We start from the raw sequence: 23,619 nt of genomic DNA on the forward strand, positions 1-23,619 counted from the left end.
CCTTATAAGCAGAGAGTTTCAAAGTAAAAAAAAAAGCAAAATTTTCAAATTTTTCATGAAATTTTTTAATTTTTCACCAAGAAATTATGAAAGTATCGCTGAAAATTTACCACTAAAATAAAGTAGAATATGTCACGAAAAAAACTAAATCTTGGAATCAGAATGAAAAGTCAAAGTATCCCAGAGTTATTAATGCTTAAAGTGACAGTGGTCAGATTTGCAAAAATTGATCTGATCCTTAAGGTGAAAATGGTCTTGGTTCTTAAGGGGTTAAAGGGGTACTCCGGTGGGATTTTTTATTTTATTTTTAAATCAACTTGTGCAAGAAAGTTAAACAGATTTGTAAATTTGAATTTATTTCCCGTCTGAACACAGTGCTCTCTGCTGACACCTCTGTCCATGTTAGGAACTGTCCAGAGTAGGAGCAAATACCCATAGTAAACCTATCCTGCTCTGGACAGTTCCTGACATGGACAGAGGAGTCAGCAGAGAGCACTGTGGTAAGGCAGAAAGGAAATTCAAAAAGAAAAGAACTTCCTGTGTAGTATGAAGCAGCTGATAAGTATTTTTATACAGATTTTTATATAAAAGTAATTTACAAACCTGTTTAACTTTCTGGCGCCAATTAAAAAAAAATAAAAAAATAAAATAGTTCTCAGAGTACCCCTTCAAGACAATATTGCAAAAAGTAGAGTACCAAATTGAGATCACCCCTCCATGATGTCTGCAAGCCCTCAAAGCTTATATGGACAAATGGAGCCTGTATGAGACTCCCCACAAATTAAAAAAAGTAGCCGGACTGCCACATCTATCAGCGCTGAACATGATGGGCTCATTTTTTGCGCTCCACTCCAATATTAGCTGGAAACTGTCCTTTTTCCTATAGTAATTATTATGGTTTATGGGCTTTGTAAGATATTTGTGCTCCTCTTAATTAAGAATCATGAGCGCTGAGGTTTAACTAAACATGTGCAGCTTGCAATGAGCTCTTATCACAGCTTGTGGTGCAGCCCAAATAGAGGAGGTAATACGGTACATCAGGCCGTGTCAAATATATATTAACAGGTCTCATGCTAGAATTCTAAGCAAACCTTTATGCTGCAGGAATCTAAACACATTTTCTTGGGACCTGATTTCGATAATAAATCAGGCGCTCTAGCAGGTACCATGTTATTTTTAGTACAGGTGACCCATTTTATGTCCCCGCAAAGTCACTGGTGCCGCTCTTAATAAATAAATATTGAGCAGAAGATTTTTTGTTCCAGGATTTATATCCCAACAAATTAATGAAAAAGTTCACTGGGTGAAAAATGGATATATGTATGATCAGGATACTGTCTCAATCCTCTATATGAAAAGGCAGGACAAGGTTATGTCTGCGCTATCAAAGGTCAAAAGAAAAATGGATTTGTGTTATTTCTCAGTTTGCCCACAATTATACTACAGTGGTCTCTCAAGTTACAATATTAATTGGTTCCAGGACGACCATTGTATGTTGAAACCATCGTATGTTGAAACCAGAACTCTATGGAAACCTGGTAATTGGTTCTGAAGCCACCAAAATGTCATCCAAAAATAGGAAAAAGTGAGAATTAAAGAAAAATAAGTAGATAACTAAAATAGCAAAAGCAAATTCTTACACGTAAAAGTAAAGATCTGCTGGGAGCTGTAAATCACTGTCTATGTCAGTGTTTCCCAAAGAGGGGGCCTCCAGCTGTTGCAAAACTACAACTCCCAGCATGCCCGGACAGCCTTCGGCTGTCCGGGCATGCCTGGAGTTGTAGTTTTGCAACAGCTGGAGGCACCCTCTTTGGGAAACACTGGTCTATGTAGAGGACAGAAGCTTCTCCAGGGTCCTGTACAGAACATGCAATGTCCTAGAAAAAAAGTAAAATGGAGCCGCCCTCACCTGATGCCCAAAGGAGCAGCTAACCCTGGCACAGGTAAAGAGTATAGAACATGTAATACCCCCTGTACTGTAGGGGGCGCTACCAGACACCAGTCAGTGCATACACTTCAGTAATACAGGTAAAGAGTACAGAACATGTAATACCTCCATGTACTGTAGGGGGCACTACCAGACACCAATCAGTGCATGCACTTCAGTAATACAGGGGTTTTACCAGTAAAATGTCCATTCTGATTGGTCGGTTCTTCCAGCCATTGACACGTTTCGCAGAATCCATAGCATTGTATGTTGAGTCTGGTTTCTAGTTACAATGGTCCAGAAAAGACCATTGTATGTTGAAACTATTGTATGATGAGGCCATTGTAAGTTGAGGGATCACTGTATATATAAAATATACAACGCAACAGCAAGCTTTTCATACAGAAGACTTCCAGTCAGCTGTGTTCTAAACCTACAATTCTCCCTGCCATCTGCAGAGCTCCCCCGAGCTTCATACATCTTTGGTAATGCTAAATGTTGGAACATTACACTATACCAGCCTATTTCTACACAATCAGGTAAGAGGCTCCTGACTTCTTTCCTATGGTAAATTACTCTCATGGGACAAAAGGATTGTGCATGAACCGGATAGGGAGCAAAACCTATCTCGAGCTCTGGGGCCCCAAGCCCTCTCTGAATTGGGTCCAGCTGCTGGAAATAGAAGCCAAAACAGAAGAGTCAGCGGTTTTGTTTTTTTACATAACTGTTTATTTGTTGTTTTCAAATTTTTCAAAAAAAAAAAAAAAGAGTAAAAACATAAAGAAAAAACAATATAAAAGATATAAAAGGAACAATGGATAGTGTAAAGTATTACTGACAAGAAGTTAACAAATCTGATACCATCCAAAAACAAGTACAGTGATCCCTCAACTTACAATGGCCTCAACATACAATGGTTTCAACATACAATGGTCTTTTCTGGACCATTGTAACTTGAAACCAGACTCAACATACAATGTACAGACAGTCCAGATCTGTGAAACGTGTCAATGGCCGGAAGAACCGACCAACACCAATGGGCATTCACTGGTACAACACCTGTATTACTGTATGCACTGAATTCCTCTCTGGTAGCGCCTCCTACAGTAAAGGGAGGTATTACATGTTCTGTACTACTATTTACCTGTGCCACAGTTACCTGCTCCTTTGGACACCAAGTAAGGGCGGCTCCTTTTTTAAAACTTTTTTAGGACATTGCGTGTTCTGTACAGGACCCTTAAGATGCTCCTGTCCTCTACATAGACAGTGATTACAGCTCCCAGCAGATATTTCTTACTTTTATATGTAAGGATTTGCTTTATCTATATTAGTTATATACTTATTTTTGTTTAATCCTCACTTTTTTCCTATTTTTGGATGACATTTTGGTGGCTTCAGAACCAATTACCAAGCGTCCATAGAGTTCTGGTCTCAACATACAATGGTTTCAACATACAATGGTCGTCCTGGAACCAATTAATATTGTAACTTGAGGGACCACTGTATACAGAGTTACAATTTGGAGCTAGCATTATATAGCAATTTCCTAATTAACGATTTGAAGTATGGTCAAGTTTGCGAAATAGCTTCAATAAACCACATTTCAAACAAGCCTAATATGGAAAAAGTTTAAGAGGTATTAATAACAAACAAGCTGTTTTATGCAATTTGTGTAACTCTCATTTAAGGGAGTGTAGGCTGAATTTGCTGGCCGTTTTGAATGACCCAGCAGGCGCTAGGACCGCTCGGAAATTTGCCGTCTCAGACTGCAATGCATCTCTGAGCAGAATCCTCAGAAAGAAAAGACAAGTCTATTCTTTCTGCGGACCCCGGAATAGTGTTCTCAGTGCAGCAGTATCCCAATGAAATCAATGGGACTCTGCTGCAGCAGAATACCACACAGACACCCTGCCGTGTGAACATACTCTAAGAGTCAATATATCTTCAATGCCATGTGGATTTGTTGCAGAAAAAATAAAACGACACTTTCATTTGATGTTAGAGAATCTGAAGATATTATAGTAGTAACACACCGGCTGTAGAAGCACTGCTTAGTGTTACAGTTATTGCATTATTCTATTTTTTAGTACATAAAGACCATGGATGATCAGAAGTTGTGAAACGAACACAATAAGCCCATTATAACAGCATGTCGTCATAAGGCCTCTACTAAAAGTCAACATCAGGGTATGTACGTCTGTCTACATAATGCCCCAACATAAGCCCATTCACTACCAGTATTTTTCTTTCCAACAAGCTGCTCATGTATCAGATGCGATGCCCACATGACCCTTTTCATACATCCATGAATATTTATCACTCGCCTCTCCACAGTGAAGAACTGTGTGTCACAAAGGCCTGCCAATGGCTATGGTAACGGTTTATATTAATGACAGAGAGCTCGGCCATTAGAAGAGAGTGGTCACTTATTTAGCTTCTTGCCTCAAATATTCTCCCAAAAGCCTTGAAGAGTATCTGCATCCTAAATGCTAGAGAAGGGTTTAAGATTCATATGTCACAGAAAAGAAGAGAGATCTGGACAAGTATACACTATTACACGAAATGTATTTATATTGGGCCTCAATTACTATTGCAAACCCGACATGTTTTGTCGGGTTGTGCACCAGATTCTGGCGCATTTTGCCAGAAATTCTGTCTGCGCCAAAATTTGCACCAGAATTGAAAAAACCCAACTCACTCTCCATTATACTAAGAAAACACGAAAAGGGGTGTGGTCATTGTGAAAGGGGCGTGTTCACAAAAAAGGGGCATGTTCCTGACATTTTCACAAAAACCCAACATATTTGCTATGGTTTCCACAGAAAATGTGGTGGATTTGAGCTGAGGAAAACCCTACAGATCAGAGAATGTGTAAAAAAAAAAAAAAAAAGCAAAATGTAGGGAAAGTGGAAAATGTAAGGAAACCTTAGTAAATACCATGGAAAATAAATTGTAGGGAATTAAAAGCCACAAAGAAACCTACACAACACTCTTAGTAAATCACGGCCATTATGTTTAAGAAATCGTGAATTTGGGAGGAGCAGAGAGATTAAAGGCTGCCTATCCTTATGCTTCATGCCAATCTTAGATGCTGGGAGGACTTTTTTTTTAACCCTGTATTGCTCCTGCGGCTCCTTCAGGTCCCAGCCCAAGGAAGGGATCAGTCATGTCACCACCCTGTTAGAGAAGCGGGAGGGGATTACTTGGGGGCTGACCCATGATGAAAGCTACATATAAAGATGTCTGCTGTACACACAGATCCTAATCTGTTATGTCATGAGTCACTAGTGGTGAGAGATTACATAGTGAATACACATTTTAACATTCCCAGAAGTGAATGAGGAAGACAACTGTGCTTTATGGTTGCAGTAAACACTGGTGGCATTATTAGGTTGGTTGAATACACAATGGCTCACTTGGGAGCTGACGCTGAATGATTCATTGCCTTTCCACTGCCCTTCCAGCAATACCGATGTAATGACTGCACTACTGACCATAATACACTAAATGCTGAGTATTTCATTTGCACAGGTAAGTAAATATGACATTAACCAGAAGACATTGCATTATGTGCTGGACTTTTCCGCAGGACTTTTCCGCAGGACACTGTTTCAAGACAAGCACCTGTCAGATGTTCGCAAGATGGCCAAAGAAATTTTACTATACATAGATAGGTTCATTGTTAAATGTTGTTACAGTACTACAAAAAAAAGAGAGCAACTGTCCCAGATAGATAATGAGGTCTTCAAATAAGGCTGGGTTCACACTACGGTTTGTAATTACGGTTCCCGTATACGGCTGGGAGGAGGGGTGGGCGGGGCTTAATCACGGCGCCCGAACTCAGCCGTATTCGGGAACCGTATTTAATGTATGTCTATGAGCCGACCGGAGTGAACCGCAGCCTTCGGTCGGCTGCTTTTTCGGCCGTATGCGGTTTCCCGACCGGAAGCAAAAACGTGGTCGACCACGTTTTTGCTTGCGGTCGGGAAACCGCATACGGCTGAAAAAGCAGCCGACCGAAGGCTGCGGTTCACTCCGGTCGGCTCATAGACATACATTAACTACGGTTCCCTATACGGCTGAGTGCGAGCGCCGCGATTAAGCCCCGCCCACCTCTCCTCCCAGCCGTATACGGGAACCGTAATTACAAACCGTAGTGTGAACCCAGCCTAACAATGTTTAGACAAGATACGGTGGATTTTAGCTCACCTATATCTTTTTTCTTAAAAATGTATATAGCAATGAATGTAAAAGTTAAAGTGTAAGTGTAACTAGAAAAAAATCAATAGTACAAGCGAATAAAGAAAACTACTATCAGGGGCGGACACAGACAGCATAGGGCCCCTGTGCAAAGAACGTGAACCCCCCCCCCCCCCCCCCCCCCCTCATACATCAATTGTTCAGGTAGGAGATAAATATGAGATATGAGATAGATAGATAGGATAGAGATAGATATGAGTTAGATAGATATAAGATAGATAGATATGAGATAGATAGATATAAGATAGATAGATAGATATGAGATAGATATGAGATAGATAGATATGAGATAGATAGATAGATAGATAGATATGAGATGTATATAGATAGATAGATAGAAAGATAGATAGAATAGATAGATATGAGATAGACAGATCGATAGATAGATATGAGATGGATGGATAGATAGATAGATGTGAGATAGATAGATATGAGATGGATGGATAGATAGATAGATGTGAGATAGATAGAAAGATATTAGATGGATAGATAGATGATAGATAGATAGATACAGTAGATAGATAGATAGATAGATAGATAGATGATAGATAGGACATGGATATCTTTTTACCAACCAGGGTGCCTCCAGATGTTGCAAAACTAAAAAACTACAACTCCTGGGTAGATAGATAGTGTTTTCCAACCAGGGTGTCTCCAGCTGTTGCAAAACTACAACTCCCAGCATGCCTGGACTGTAGTTTTGCAACAGCTGGAGGCACCATGGTAGGAAAACACTGATCTATGCCCAGTCAATCTATCTATCTCAGTGTTTACCAACCAGTGTGCCTCCAGCTATTGCAAAACTACAACTCCCAGAATGCCTGGACAGTCTTTAGCTGTCCGGAAGTTGTAGATTTGCAACAGCTGGAGGCTTCCTGGTTGGGAAACACTGCCTTAATGGATTAATGATAAATAAACAAGCAGTGTGTCCACATGTTGTGGCCCCAGTGGGGTCACTTTCCCTCCTCCGGGCTCCACAGGTCATCTACAGGTCACATTACAAGAACAATTTTTTGAAAAATCGCGGCAAAAATGGTGCACCATTTTTGCCGCAATTTTTCCCAAAAATTGTTCTTGTAATGTGACCTGTAGCTGACCTGTGGACACCAGAGCAGGGAAAGTGACCCCACTGGGCTGCTACCCCCCAGCCCCAGGTTATACTGCTAGTGAGAGGTAGGACAGGGGACATAACTTGCCCTCACAGCCGCTGTGCTCCTGGGAGGCCGGTCAGCTCTCGGCCTCCGTCCTCTTCCAGTGCTGGGGGCGGAGCCATGAATCAGATTCCTTCATCCCTGCACTACTGCCTGTCTCCCTAATGATACCGGAGCAGGAGCAGCGCAGGGATTTAAAAATAAAAATAAAAATAGAGCTTGTCTGAGAGGGGATCGGGACAACTGTCCTGGATCCTCACCAGCTGCACCTCTATCTCATGGGGACCCTTGGCCAGTGCCTGAGGTCCCATGGCTGAACATGCTGCACATGTGATTTGTCCGCCCCTGACTATTATGTTAGTGTAAAATGCCATATACAAATTATAAAGTGGCCAGAAATAGTGTTACTCCTCATGTACACACGACCGGAAATATACAACAGTTGCCTAAAATACCCTTTTTGCTAAAAACAACAGAGACAATTATTTAGCAAAAATGTTTCTTAATCTACACTTTGGACATAACTACACAAACTGTTCTATTGGATACAAGTTGCTTATATTTTTAGCCATTTTGTTGCTTACTAGCATCTGATTCCTCAACAAATATTTTTAAGGAGCAGTCACAAAATTCAGGGTGAATCAATGGTTACTAACAAAACTGAGAAGTGTACAGAATAATAATTATACAATCCTCCCATTAACCAAACGACAACATTGATTTTCCATTTTAGAGGCCAAAACCTAATAAGCCGTTCTGCATCATTGTATTCTCTGTAGAACAGCCTATTAAAAGGGCCATGAATATTGAGTGGATTTTTTGTGTGATCATTACTTAAAAACAGAAACAACCACTTATCAATGGAATATATAGAAATCATGGAATAAGGACATACCCGCAAGATCTCTCTGCAGATGTACGCGATCCACTCTTCTTTCAATGTATTGCCTTTGGTGTTCTTGATTAAGTCAGTAACTGATCCAGCACCACAAAACTCCATCACCAGCTGAGAAGGAAATGGCACTTGTTAGAAATCTGTGAAAAAGTCAGAAATGCCAATGCTCCTACAAGAATAATATGCCCTTACCCATAGCTGGTCATCCATTCCAGGGGGGTTCTTTTTTATGAATGCTCCATAATATGTGGCAATATTTCTGTGATGTGAATATTTTTTAAGCATGTTAATTTCCTGTTTGATCTCTTCTTCTTCATCCTATAAATTATAAAGCGAGAAGGCTATAATAAAGGATCAGATGACAAGAAAAATACATTCTTTAAATTTATCTTAAATACATTGAAGGGAATTTACTAAAGACTGTTGCTTTCATGCAGGTGTTTAGCTTAACTATGTTGGAGTATGACACAAGATATTTATTAAGGCTGGGTTAACAAATGTGGCAACACTGGATCTTTTACACCTGAGGGTCCATTTCCTGTAGGCTGCAATGGGGTACAGCACCAGACCTGTGGAACATCTGACATATTTGCCATCCAGAGTGAGAACAATCAAAGTTTTTATACAAAGTTTTGTAACTTTCCCCATTTCCCTTAAATTTAACACCAACACTTTAATTGGCATTCCCAGTTCATAAAGTGATGGCATGTCACTAGGGTATGATTGGTGGGGGGCTGACTTCTGGAATATATTGCTGGTGTTGATTTATTGCCTGCACAGCTGCCCCTGGCAGGTAACAGAGGAGTGGCTCCATTTAGGGGACAGGGCACAATGTTCTCCAAGGAAAAACTCAGAAGCGGATGCAGCTCTACACAGGCCCTATGTCCCCTTAATTGACAGAATGAAAAAGGTTTTATGGGTCTGACCCCACTGATCAAATGATGACGTCGATTTGTGTAATCTCTCTTTAAAGGGGTTATCCAGGAACAGAAAAACAGAGCAAATTTCTTTCAAAAACAGCTCCATGTCTGTCCCCAGGTCGAGTGTGGTATTACAACTTGGCTCCATTAATTTCAATGGAACGGAGCTGCAGAACCCCACCCAAACAGGAGAAAGACGGGGAGTGTTTTTGTTTAAAGAAATTTGCTCTGTTTTTTTATTACTGGATAACTCCTTTAACATAAACTGACAATAAGATCAATACAAGTGTGTTGCACTTGGATGCTACACAATTATGTGCTATTAAAAAATGTGAAGTTGGCAATATATTTACATGACAGATTTTGACCTTATGGACCATATTTCACCCCTCACTGCTCCATAGAAATTGTCTAGTGTTATACGTCATAGATTTGCATAATCTCAGGGAGCTTGGCTAGCTCTGCTGTCTGGATTCAAGCCAGCCCCCTGATAAATGTCCCACCTCCCCAGTGACGTATATAGTTTAAGCGCTGCACACCCACCTATGGTGAGCTGTTGCATCATCTTCGCGGCAGTTGGTGATGAACATAGGAGGTGAATAGAGGAGGGGGATTTGGGAGGGTGGAAGGGCTACAGCATGCTGAGGCAAGGAGCAAGAAATGCCAATAGTATGTACTACAGAGATTGACAGCATAAGAACAGGCCCCCGCTCCATTGTTTGATAACCCCTTTAAATCTATAGAAAAAGGACCTTGCTGCAGGAATGCAATACATGTTACTTTTAAATAAACTGTTAGGGTATGTTCCCACTGAGGAAAATTTACTCCAGTAATTCCGCTTGCTTATTCCTCTCCAATTGAGTCAGAAGTGAAAAACCCAATAAAGTAGCTCCTTGGTCACACTGAGGAATTTCCACAATCGGAATTCCGACACTGAATTCCATTCCGCGTGAAAAATGAACATGTTCTTTCTTCATGCGGAATATGCATCTTTTCCCGTAGAAATCAATGACATTTTTTTTTTCAGCCCGACGCCATTCCGTGGGGAATTTGAAAAAAACAAAACAAAAGGAAATTCTAATTGGTGGTTATCGTCCATCAAATAAAAACAGTTTCCTCCTATATTTCTGCACGGAAATTCGGATCAATTCTGCGCTAGAAAATAAAAAAAAATTCTGCGGCTGAATTTTTAAGCGGGAATTCCTCTCAAATTATTAGTTCATATAATGAATAATTAGATAAAGTATCACTGATGACTCCTCTAATGACAGTAAAGGAATGTGAAATCCTCAATGGCTGAATTTGAACTAAAACCTTTTTTGATAAATTTAGAATTTGATAACAATTAATGTTCGTCAAAATTTACTGTTTAACATTCCTCACCTATAAATCAACAATCTGCTCTCTAATGTCATTTGATTCACCTTTGTGCGCCTCGACAACTATGTTATTTTAAAGGAAATCTGTCATCAGAATCACCCGCACTAAACATGTTACACAGGCTTGTAGTGCGGGTGATCCTGATTAAAACGCTCCTTACCTGGTTAAAAATGGTTCAGCGCTTCTTCAGATATCTATATTTTTAGTTTTCTGTTATTCCCTGGCTTGGGACTCAGTGGGAGGTGTTATCATCTGGGACTCGGCCACACGTCATTATAGCTGGGCGGAGCTGCCGCCCTGCTCATGAATATTCATGAACGTATCCTCCTGGTCTAATTCTTCTTTCTCGGTCTGTTTATGAATAAATACACCCTCCGTCCCTCCCTTCCTCCCACCCCCGGCTTTTCACTTATGCAGCCCGTCTTCTTACTTGTATAGGGCTGCAGCTTGAGTGAAGCCGGGGGGAGAACGCCGCTTCCGGGTGTACGGAACGCGGCGCATGCGCGGCCCTCCACACCAGACCGAGAAAGAAGAATTAGACCAGGAGGATAAGTTCATGAATATTCATGAGCCGGGCGGCAGCTCCGCCCAGCTAGAATGACGTGTGGCCGAGTCCCAGATGATAACACCTCCCACTGAGTCCCAAGCCAGGGAATAACAGAAAACTAAAAATATAGATATCTTAAGAAGCGCTGAACCATTTTTAACCAGGTAAGGAGCATTTTAATCAGGATCACCCGCACTACAAGCCTGTGTAACAGGTTTAGTGCGGGTGATTCTGATGACAGATTTCCTTTAATCTATATTATGTAAACTTATGATATTTTAAAGTGAACCTGTCATTTACAAAAACTTTTTATATAATGTAGATAATACATTATATGTATATTTGTAAACGATATTGGTTAAAAAAATGTGTAGATTTTTTGTCCCTACAGCTATTGTCTGTGTGTCTCTGTGAGGACAAGCGGGGCTCTGTACACAGAGGACAAGCGGGGCTCTGTACACTGAGGACAAGCGGGGCTCTGTACACTGAGGACAAGCGGGGCTCTGTACACTGAGGACAAGCGGGGCTCTGTACACTGAGGACAAGCGGGGCTCTGTGCAAAGGGTACATTCACGCAGGCGGGTTTACAGCGAGTTTCCCGCTTCAAGTTTGAGCTGCGGCAAATTTTCCACCACAGCGCAAACTCCTAGCGGGAGACTCACCGTAACCCCCCAAGAGTGTGAATGTACCCTAAAAACACTACACTAACACATAAAGGGTAAAATAATACATATATACCCCCTTACACTGCCGCCGCCCCCCCAATAAAAATGAAAAACGTATCTTACGACAGTGTTTCCAAAACTGAGCCTCCAGCTGTTGCAAAACAACAACTCCCTGCATTTACGGACAGCCACTTACTGTCAAGGCATGCTGGGAGTTAAGCAACAGCTGGAGGCACCCTGTTTGGGAATCACTGGCATAAAATACTCCTATGTCCACCTCTATGCAATCCCTAATATAGTCCTCAAATGCGCATGATACTCTCTCACTTCAGAGCCCTGTCGTATTTCAAGGAAACAGTTTAGGGCCACATATGGGGTATTTCCGTACTCAAGAGCAATTGCACTAAAAATTTTGGGGGCTTTTTCTCCTTTTACCCCTTAAGAAAAGGAAAAGTTGGGGTCTACACCAACCTGTTAGTGTAAAAAAAAAAAAAATGTTGACACTAACATGCCGGTGTTGCCCCGTACTTTTTATTTTCACAAGAGGTAAAAGGAAAAAAAAAAAGACCCCCAAAATTTGTAACCCAATTTCTCCCGAGTACCAAAATACCCCATATGTGGGCATAAAATGGTCTGCGAACACACAAGGCTCAGTAGTGAGAGCGCACTATGTACAGTTGAGGCCTAAATTGGAAATTTGCACAGGGGTGGCTGATTTTACAGCAGTTCTGACATAAACGCAAAAAAATACCCACATGTGACCCCATTTTGGAAACTACACCCCTCACAGAACTTAACAAGGGGTATAGTGAGCCTTAACACCCCACAGGTGTTTGATGAATTTTTGTTAAATTTGGATGGGAAAATGAAGAAAAAAAAATGTTTTCACTAAAATGCTGGTGTTAAATTTGGTGCTAATTTCTCATTTTTACAAGGGAAAATAGGAAAAAAGACCTCTAAAATTTGTAACCTCATTTTTTCTGAGTAAGAAAATACCCCATATGTGGATATAAAGTGCTCTGCGGGCAAACTACAATGCTCAGAAGAGAAGGAGCGCCATTATGCTTTTGGAGAGAATGTTTGTCCGGAATTGAAGGCCACATGTGTTTATAAAGCCCCCATAGAGCCAGAACAATGGACACCACCCACATGTGACCACATTTTGGAAACTACACCCCTCACAGAATGTAATAAGGGGTGCCGTGAACATTTAAGCCCCTCAGGTGTCTGACAGATTTTAAGAACAGCACAGCCCACTGTTCCAAAGATCTGTCAAACACCAGTGGGGTGTAAATGCTCATTGCACCCCTCATTACATTCGGTGAGGGGTGTAGTTTCCAAAATGGGGTCACGTGGGGGGGTCCACTGTTCTGGAACCATGGGGGGCTTTGTAAACGTACATGGCCCTGACTTCTATTCCAACCAAATTCTCAATGGTACTCCTTCTCTTCTGAGCATTGTAGTTCGCCCGCAGAGCACTTGATGTCCACATATGGGGTATTTCCATACTCAGAAGAAATAGGGTTACAAATTTAGCATTTTCTCCTATTACCCCTTGTAAAAATTTAAAATTTGGGGAAAAGCCAGTATTTTAGTGAAAATTTTTTTTTTTTCATTTACACATCCGACTTCAACAAAGTCGTCAAACACCTGTTGGGTCTTAAGGCTCACAGTACCCCTTGTTATGTTCCTTGAGGGGTGTAGCTTCCAAAATAGTAGGCCATGTGTTTGTTTGTTTTTTGCTGTTCTGGCACCGTATTGACCTAAATGTGACATGCCCAAAAACCATTTCAGGAAAATTCACTCTCCAAAATCCCATTGTCACTCCTTCCCTTCTGAGCCCTCTACTGCGCTCGCCGAACACTTCACATACACATGAGGTATTTCCTTACTCGAGAAAAATCTGGTTACAAATTTTGAGGGGCTTTTTCTCCTATTACCGCTTGTAAAAATTCAAAAACTTGGTCTACAAGAACATGCAAGTATAAAAAAAATAAGATTTTGAATTTTCTCCTTCACTATGCTGCTATTCCTGTGAAACACCTAAAGGGTTAACAAAATGAATGTCATTTTGAATACTTTGAGGGTTGCAGTTTTTATAATGGGGTCATTTATGGGGTATTTCTAATATGAAGGCCCTTCAAATCCACTTCAAAGCTGAACTGGTCTCATATTGTATATGTGAATCAATATATCATTTATTTGGAATATCTATTTTCCTTACAAGCAGAGATCTTCAAAGTTAGAAAAATGCTAAAAATTTTAGTGATGATCCAAGTATCAACGAAAATTTACCACTAATATAAAGTAGAATATGTCACGAAAAAACAACCTCGGAATCAAAATGACAAGTAAAAGCATCCCGGAGTTATTAATGCTTAAAGTGACAGTGGTCAGATGTGCAAAAAACGCTCTGGTCCTTAAATTGAAAAAGGGCTTGGTCCTTAAGGGGTTAATGAAGGCAACATGCCTCTAGCAATAAAAAAAAATAAAAAAAAATCCTCCAACATTATGTAGTGTAACATTCCCAAAGTTCACTTTATACAAGACATGATTACATCTCACTGCACACCTCACTGGTTCTTTTACAGTAACAATATTTCGGTGGAATGTTCCGTGTTAATATGTTTATTTTGGAACATGCGAATGACCTTAACTGGAGGCTATCCAGATAAAGCAAGGAAAAGATAACAAAAAACATGTCTGTGGTAGAACATCTACCTCCTGCCAACAGTGCTGTGGATATCCTCAATGAAGTCTGCGGCCTGGAAGTAGCTGTACGTACAGTAGTTGTATCAGATGGCAAAGGAAACAAAGAAAAGCCTCATTCTTTATATCAACATCTACAGATACACTGAGGTGTAAATAGAAGAATAAACCATCACTAGATAAAATTATTCCATCTATCGGAGCAGATAAGCCCCCACTACGCTGGGACATACTGTTTAACATCCTGGATGAATAATGATTCTAGTGAAGACTTCCAGGCGAATTCCTAGGAGTGGGCACATTTTTATATAAATAAAACCTATAAATTCAGTCATTTCTGAGCTATGGATATAAATATTTGCCGATCAATTACACATGAGGTCATGTTTACAAGGTGACTGATGGGTTATTGAGGAAAATAAGAAACAAACTTTAGCCATGTGAAACTTATGTCACAAAATTAAATGGCTGCATTATGTCAAATTAAACATATTGTTTACTCTTTGAGAGAATAATATCCTTTCTTATTTCCCATGTGTCCTCTTTGTTTTGCCCTGTTGTCCTTTGTTATGACCACTGAGAGGGTCAGACATGCTCAGTTCCAACTGCATATTGCTTGTAAGTCCCATGCAAGGGGGATTGTGGGAAAAGGTCATATGTTCAGGAAGGAATCCAGGAAGTAATCAGTACAATGATGTGGGTCCTTTTACCAAAAAACAGCACATGTGCACTCCTTTACATATGTGTAAAGGCTAACAAGTTAGCCTGTATTTGTGGGAGGAGCTGGAAGGACCCATAAGAGCCCGTGGCCGGATACCAGTGTGCGCCGCGGGTTCTTTGCTTCCCCTGATCAGCTGACTTGCCGTAGTCAGCTGACCGGAAGTTGACACGCAGCAGTTCGGCGCAAGTTCAGGTAAGCGGTCGGGGCTGAGCGGGGTCTTGTTGTTGCTTCCACTACGGAGGTGAGCCGTAGATGGAAGGGATCCCCGGTCAGCCCGACCCTAGGTTTATTTAAATTCAGCCCGCTCGGGCCATGCTACAATGTGGGGCGCTCGTTCATGCAGGCTCGGTCACGCTACGGTCCCGGTGTCAGTGCTGGCACAGGCATGACACTCGGGCTTTTCAGTGAGCAGCAGTACCGGCTCAGAGGGCAGTGCCGGCTCGGCCACGCTACATAGCACAGACACGGGGCTGTACCATTATAAGTTTTGTTGCAGGGGGTTATTTTACAAGGGGGACAGGACCGGGTTGTTGTTTTAAATGTCAGCGTTGCTTGGCCACGCTACACAGCGCTGACACTAGGCAGGCTGATTAGTTGCGCTGCTATGCGGGGGGAGCAATGCCGGATTCATTTCACAGTTATATTTACAGGGTCAGCGCCAGACTGGCCACGCTACGTAACGCTAAATACGGGGGGGGTAGGTTAGCTTAAGTCATTACCACAGATCAGGTTATAGGGGGACTGGGTCGGTTATCTATTCAAATGCATATTCACAGGAGACCGCGCTGGCTCAGCTCAGCAAGGCTGGCTCAGGTTACGCTACTACAAAGTACACAGTGAAGGGTATCACTGTCACTAACCATGTACAGGGGGCAGTACTGGCCCAGGTCGCATTATTTAAGAGATCAGTCGTGGCTGACTCTGGTTACGCAATAACTACTGAACACGTTTCTTCAGTTATATTATCCATAGACCTGATCACATTGCTCGACCCAGCCACAGCCTGTCAATATTATGTGCAGAGGCTTCACTAACACGATCAAGTTGCAGCTTGTCCACGAGCGGCAGGTTGGCTGAGTGATTCATTTATTATCCCGAGTCTTTTGCAGCCACAGTACGGTCTCAGGGTTAAGCATTCTGCATAATTCGGGTTACATATACATTTCTTTATCGTATAGTTATTGGTTCAGGTTGCCACCGTCGGTGTGAGTATATATATATATATATAAGTGTTTGTGTATGTATATATACGTGTATGTGTGTATATAGTCGGCAATGGATGGTCCAGGTTGGCTTTAGATGTTATGTTTATGTTGGCAACTGTTTCACAGTCATGGTGGTTGTGTGGTCATTAGGTTCTCATATACTCATCTTTAGTTACAGCTTGAAATTTTGAGTATTCATCATATTTACGTCACGTGCTGTTCGGTCATCTTGCAATACGGATGGTATGTAGCCTCATGGGTTATAGCCAGTAGCGCAATAGTAGTTTTTCAAGTCATGGCCATACTTAGGTACGATAGATTATGTGGCATAGGGAAGCTTACGAGGTTATTAGCTCAGTCGAAGCAAGATAGAATATATAATGAATCACATCGCGCAGCATTGTCACAAGCGATCGGTTCCCACAGTTAAAGATATGCAACTACATGCGCTTTGTCAGAAGGATAACCAATATTGTTGCAATTTGTGTGTATATGATCAGTTACGAATTATTCCTTTTTAGGTCCGGGGTAAAATTGGTCGGTCTTTTGAGTCATCTGCCAGTCTTCAGTAGCTATCACCGTATGAGCAGGAATCAACCAGGTATAGTGCATTGTTAGTTAGTGTTCACGTGGTGACAAGTTGTCATATAATAGGATGTTTTTGATAATTTAGATTATCTTCACGACTTTGTTCGGGCTGGACGTAGTTAGACTAGGCATATTCCTCACGACAAGGAGACTCTCTACATCCGGGTAGGTGATAAAAAAAAAAAATAAATAAAAAAAACTGCTTCAGCACAGGTAGGAGGTAATAACTTGGTGTATTTGATTTCAGTTAGTCGAACAGGGGTGTCATCAGTGAACATTCGCTCTCGTGCAGTAATCCTCAAGTTTCGGTCGTTTTTGGGTACGTGTTCAGCTACTTGTTAGGGGCACCGTTAGTTCAGTCGAATGTTGTGGATGTAAATGGTGAATAATTATAATAAGGTTATTGTTCAGCTTTAGGTGGTGTGATTCGTGATCAGTTCGGGTAAGGTATCCTTTTGTTTATCCTAGATAGTCGCCTCATGAACCCGACACGCCTTTGGGTTGCGACTATCTCGTGGATTCGGTGCACTATTAATCACGGTAGTCGTCACATGTCCAGGACATAGGGTGCAATTCTGGTACAGGTCATGGGTAGATGATTCACTTTTCACGGTTACAACACAGGGTACGTTACCCATCTCAGCTGTTTTCTGGTGGTATCCATTATGTCTTCAGATAAGTTATCGTTGTAGTTATGGTTACAGTCGGCAGGTGAGTAAAGTTCAGGAAGGAATATTGGTTGGTGACAGTCACGCTATTGTACATTCACTGCAGCTAGCTGGAGTAAGTTGAGTCTCATTGTGCTGGGGGGGTTTTTTGGGGTTCTTTTTCAGAATGTCGCATGTCTCAGATATAGAGGAGTCAGCCTCTCTCGTGGACAATCCAGCCAGGTCTTCAGAACGGGGTAGTGTGATGTCATACAGGAACTGGACCATCCCCAAGATTATGGCTGAATTGGCCAAGAAAGGAATCCCCTTTTCTGCGACAGCCAGAAAAGCGGAACTTTACCGGCTATTGGTGTCAGACACAGCGAGTAATTCCAACGAAGTAGTGTCCATGGATACACTACACACGTCGATTACTCAGTTACATACACTTATTAATAATATGGCTACTAATATGTCTGACATGCAAAGTAGAGTGGAGGCTTTAGAAAACAGGCATGTCACTCCAACCACTCCTTCCGCAGGGTCTGCACCACCAGTGGCACTCATACCGTCGGTCATGCCACCACCTCCGGTACCGCAAGCTAGTCAATCAGGTACGGTGTCCACGGTGCCCAATATAGCTCCAGCACATTTCATCCCTGCACACATTAAGAGTGATATTCTAGAAGGGAAAGACGTGAATTTAGCTTCATTATTGATAGCCACGCATGATGTTGCCGAAAACAAGACTATAGCCTGCGGTGATGTTTCGGTAGTACTGAAATCAAAAGATGCTAGGCTTAATAGGAAGCTGACTTTGTCTGAATTTATCATGGCCTTCAGTATATACAGGGATGTTATATGCACAGTCAAACCGCACAGAAGAGAAGAACTAGACCAGTACCTGTACAAGCTAACAGAATTTTACCATAAGTATGGCGGTTATCATTTCTATGATTATCACAAATCATTTGCAGCGAAAGCAGCAGCAGCACTCAGTCAGTTTAATTATGTTGTCAACTGGGCTACTGTGGATACAGAGATATACTGCAACCATTTCGCGGGTCTCAAGGCAGCGGTATGCGCTAGGTGTCAGTCCAGCACACATGTTACTGAGTGGTGCAATTTAGTTAGTTCAGGATCTGCAGACAATCAGCCAAGCACGTCAGGGGCCAACCAGCCGAGAAGCCAGAAGGTGTCCGGGCTGGTTGATAAGCTGGGACGTCCTATTCGTTACCTGGGTAAATCGCAAGTATGCAACAACTACAATTACACCTCGTGCAACTATGGGCAATGCAGGTTGCTGCACATATGCACAATCTGTTTCAGGGCTCATCCGAAAACAGCTTGTACCCAGAAAAACGAAAAGGCGTGACTAAGCGTGGTCAATATAAAATTCTTGAACCTGTTCTTGGCAGATCATCCTGATCAGCGTTTTGTTGAGTTTTTGGTTAACTGTTTCCTCAGTGGGTTTCACACAGGTTTAGTGTCTCTTCCCGAGGTCACACATGAGTGTAGGAATCTACTGTCGGCATTGGCAGATCCATGCACAGTATCTTCCCTTGTCCAAGTCGAGTTGGAGAAGGGTTTCATTATTGGACCATTCCGGCAACCTCCGTTTGACATCTGGAGAGTGAACCCTATTGGTTTAGTCACCGGGAAATTCTCCAATAAAAAGAGATTGATTTACGATTTGTCCGCCCCATATTCTTCGCATATACCTAGTCTTAACTCTCTCGTACCAGCAGAAGAGTTTTCCTTAAAATATGCCTCCATCGACAGTGCCATCGCCATTATCCTTAGTGAGGGGCAGGGAGCGTGGCTTAGCAAAGCTGATATTTCCGATGCATTCAAGCTCCTGCCCATACTCCCTCAACTGTGGAAATGGCATGGCATTAAGTGGTTGGACAGGTATTATTTTGCTATCAAATTGACATTCGGAGCTAGGAGTAGCCCATGGCTGTTTAACAAGTTTGCCGATGCTCTACATTGGATTCTGGAAAATAGATTTTCATCCCATCATGTCATCCATTATCTTGATGACTTTTTGCTTATCGAGCCTCCTCATAAGACGCCTAGGGACTTAGCAATCCTGTTGGCAGCTTTTGAGCAACTAGCGGTACCTGTGGCACCCAATAAAGTAGAGGGCCCCACACAAGTTATCACTTTTCTTGGAGTTGTGCTCGATTCACAAAAAATGGAGGCAAGATTACCAGCAGACAAGTTACAGAGAGTCAGAGAAGCAATTGTCAAGCTAAAAAACAGTCCTCATATACTCAAAGTCGAGCTACAATCAATTCTAGGTATGTTGAATTTTGCGATGCGCATAATTCCACAAGGTCGCACGTTTATTTCCAGGTTGCTTGAACTTCTTCCCACGGCCCCTGAACAAAACAGCATCATTCAGCTAAATCAGCAAGCGGTAGCCGATTTGAGGATGTGGGAACTGTTTTTTCTTAACTGGAATGGGATTTCCTTCTTCATCCCTGAAATTTCTGATCAATCCCCCATAGTGTTTTCAGATGCGTCCGCCATCTTGGGTTATGCTACTATTTGGGGTAAGAGATGGCTGGCGAGTCCGTGGCCTCCCGAAGTAAGCCAGATGCCTGGTTTCCAGCGTAATTCTGCCCTGTTCGAATTATACCCTATAGTAGCAGCAGCCCAGGTTTGGGGTCGTTACTGGGAGAAGTCTACTGTACTCTTTGTATCAGATAATGCAGCTATAGTGGAAGTACTCATGAAGGGTAGGTCCAGAAGCCCCCACATCATGTCCTTCGCTAGGAAACTAGTATGGTTATCATTGTATCATAAATTCAATTTCTCCTGTGCGCACATAAATGGTGTTGAAAACATAGCAGCCGATGCTCTTTCTAGAAGGAACTTTTCGCTTTTTTCACAGGTAATGCCAGAAGCAGAGCCAGAAGGGGCCCAGATCCCGCCGTGGCATTCACTGATCCTAGACTAGTAAAGCACTGGCTGACAGCTAAACAGCTTGTGGTTAATTCTTTATCTCCTAATACTCAGAAGATTTATGATGCTGCATGGAGAGTGTTTCAGAGATTCTGTCTAGATTTTCCAGAAGGAGATGTGAAATCTGTAGAATTTGTTCTAGCTTTTATCGGGTTTTGCCATACTAATTTACAGTTAGCACACAATACAATAAAACTATATTTATCAGGAATCCACCATTACTTTTCCTTGACTGAGCCTGACAGAGACTCTGTGTTTTCATCCCGCATGGTCAAAGCAGCGCTGAAAGGCATTGCTAAAACAGAGCCACCCAAAGTAGCCGTCAGGCAGCCGATTTCAGGAGAGCTGTTCTGGCAGCTTTCGGATGCATTAGATGGTGCCCCATTCGGTCAGCATGACAGTCACGTCGTAAAGGCGGCTATGTATCTTGGATACTATGGTTTTCTCAGACCAGGAGAGTTCACCAGTAGTAACAGTCGCAGCTTGTTTCTTAAGGTGGGTCAACTAGAACGCAAGTTAGATTATTTTGAGTTGTTGTTGAACAGCACTAAGACTACGTTACCGGGGCATGTAGTAGCCATTCGGTATTTCGCCACGACTCATAAGTGGTGTCCAGTTAAAGTATTGGATTCATTATTGGCCCTAGGTCATTTCAGTCAGCCTGATGCTCCTCTGTTATTGTTTAAAAATTCCCCATTAACGACTTCAGTGTTCATAAAACACTTACGCATTCTGGTTAGGTCCGTAGGTGGTGATCCGGCTGCGATTTCTGGTCATTCGTTTCGTATTGGGGCTGCCACTGCCGCGTCACGCAATGGGGTACCAGCGCACATTATAAAGAAGTTAGGTCGCTGGAAATCTGGCAGTTTCACGCGTTACATTCCTAATCCTCGCAGAGAAATGGCGGAGGCATTCCAGTCTCTAGTGATGTGAACTGTGATTGTTAATAAAGAGTTTTGGTTATATTAATGAGTTTTGCCCTCTTTTATACAGGTGTACTCTGCACGCAGCAGTAATGGCACACATCAGACTGCATAGTTAGATACGAGGTGGTCAGGTAGGATAAGAATAGGTAGGGACGTTCGTCTCACGATAAGATCCGACCACAAGTGTAAAGGCTAACAAGTTAGCCTGTATTTGTGGGAGGAGCTGGAAGGACCCATAAGAGCCCGTGGCCGGATACCAGTGTGCGCCGCGGGTTCTTTGCTCCCACCCACCCTCCCTTTATATTTATATTTATATCTATTTCTCTTATAGGGTATGCCCTCTTTTATACAGGTGTACTCTGCACGCAGCAGTAATGGCACACATCAGACTGCATAGTTAGATACGAGGTGGTCAGGTAGGATAAGAATAGGTAGGGACGTTCGTCTCACGATAAGATCCGACCACAAATGTAAATATATATATTTGTGAGAACTTGAAATTCTTATTATTGCCCCCCTTGTGCTGACTTGTGCAGCTATTTACAAGATTCAAGGAACTATGGTATAAATGTGAATTTTAACATAGGAAAATACAATACCTATGGAGCACTGTGGAATCTCCCACCAGATCATTTTTTGGTGCTAGGACGGCATGGACCTGCGCTGTTACCATTGACGGCAATGCAGTCCGTGCATAATTCCATCGAAAGAATGAACATGTTCATTCTTTTGGGCAGGTTTTTTTTTTGCGGCTGATTTATCTGCCACTGAAATTCTGCAGTGTAATTGTGTCAGTAGACCCATTCACACCAATGCTAGATTAGTGCGCAGAATTCCCCATGGTAATTTTGTAGTGGGTACATACCTTTAAAGGGAATTTGTCATCAGAAAATGACCTATTGTTTAAATTTTTTTACAATATACATATTTTTGAAGAATTTGGGGTGATTTATTTATCATTTTCCATTCTCCACATGTACAGTATCCTGTGCATATCTGATGTGCAGAATTTAAAGCTGCAGATTTTATGCTGCAGAGTCCAATTGCAAACTAAAGGACTAAGCACAACTTCAACTCTACAGGCTCAAATATGCACAAGGAACTATACACGTGAAGGGTCTATTTACGTGTACAGTATCCAGGGGCGGACTGACCAGCCAGTCCAATCGGACTTTGTCCGAGGGTAAAGGGCCCCCTGCCACCGCAAATACTATGGATCCAAGACCACTTGTCCCGGATCCCCAGGCTAGCACTGCTTTCAGCTGTGTGCACGACTGACGCATACACAGCTTAAAAGCCTCCTCTCTGTGTGAGCCGCATCTGCGCAACCTCCACCCCCATGCAACACGATGTGCAGGCGCCGATGTCCCTCATCGGTACCTGCACTGTATAGGCTGAAGAACGCGGCCGGAGGTGAAGCTGAGGAGATCGCCGAATGGGACAGCTGAGTATATGTTTTCTTCTTTACTTTTTTTTAATTTAAACTTGGCAGGGAGGGGAGGGGACCCCAGAAACCTGGCTGCCCCACATACCCGACTGCCCCCACATACCTGGCCCACATACATGGCTGTCAGCACATACATGGCTGCCCCCACATACATGGCCGCCCCCACATACATGGCCCACATACATGGCTGCCCCCACATACCTGGCCCACATACCTGGCTGTCCCCACATACCTGAACCGCATACCTGGCTGCCCCCCATACCTGTCTGCCCCCACATTTCTGGCTGGCCCCACATACCTGAACCGCATACCTGGCTGTCCCCACATACCTGGCCCACATACATGGCTGCCTCCACATACCTGGCTCACATACCTGTCTGCCCCCACATACCTGGCCCACATACCTGTCTGCCCCCACATTCCTGGCCCACGCACCTGACTGCCCCCACATACATGGCTGCCCCCACATACATGGCCCCCATACCTGGCCCACACATACCTGACTGCCCCCACATACCTGGCCCACATACCTGACTGCCCCCACATACCTGGCCCACATACCTGACTGCCCCCACATAGCTGGCTCACATACATGGCTGTCCACACATACCTGGCTGCCCCCACATACATGGCCCATATTCCTGGCTACCCCCACATACCT

At 42.6% G+C, this 23,619-nt stretch overlaps 1 protein-coding gene across 15 annotated transcripts in view; it reads right to left on the reverse strand.

The window, feature by feature from the left end:
• The window catches only part of TNIK (TRAF2 and NCK interacting kinase), a 350,539-nt gene that overhangs the window by 174,798 nt on the left and 152,122 nt on the right, over positions 1–23,619 (reverse strand). For all 15 annotated transcript variants that reach the window (XM_056565180.1, XM_056565178.1, XM_056565177.1 and 12 more), the window contains exons 4-5: positions 8,426–8,551; positions 8,234–8,344 (exon numbers count right to left, since the gene is read on the reverse strand). In XM_056565180.1, coding sequence (XP_056421155.1) covers positions 8,234–8,344; positions 8,426–8,551 — 237 coding nt within the window. The remainder of the gene's footprint in view (positions 1–8,233; positions 8,345–8,425; positions 8,552–23,619) is intronic.

This window comes from Hyla sarda, chromosome 3 (genome assembly GCF_029499605.1).
Source record: "Hyla sarda isolate aHylSar1 chromosome 3, aHylSar1.hap1, whole genome shotgun sequence".
NCBI lineage: Eukaryota > Metazoa > Chordata > Amphibia > Anura > Hylidae > Hyla > Hyla sarda.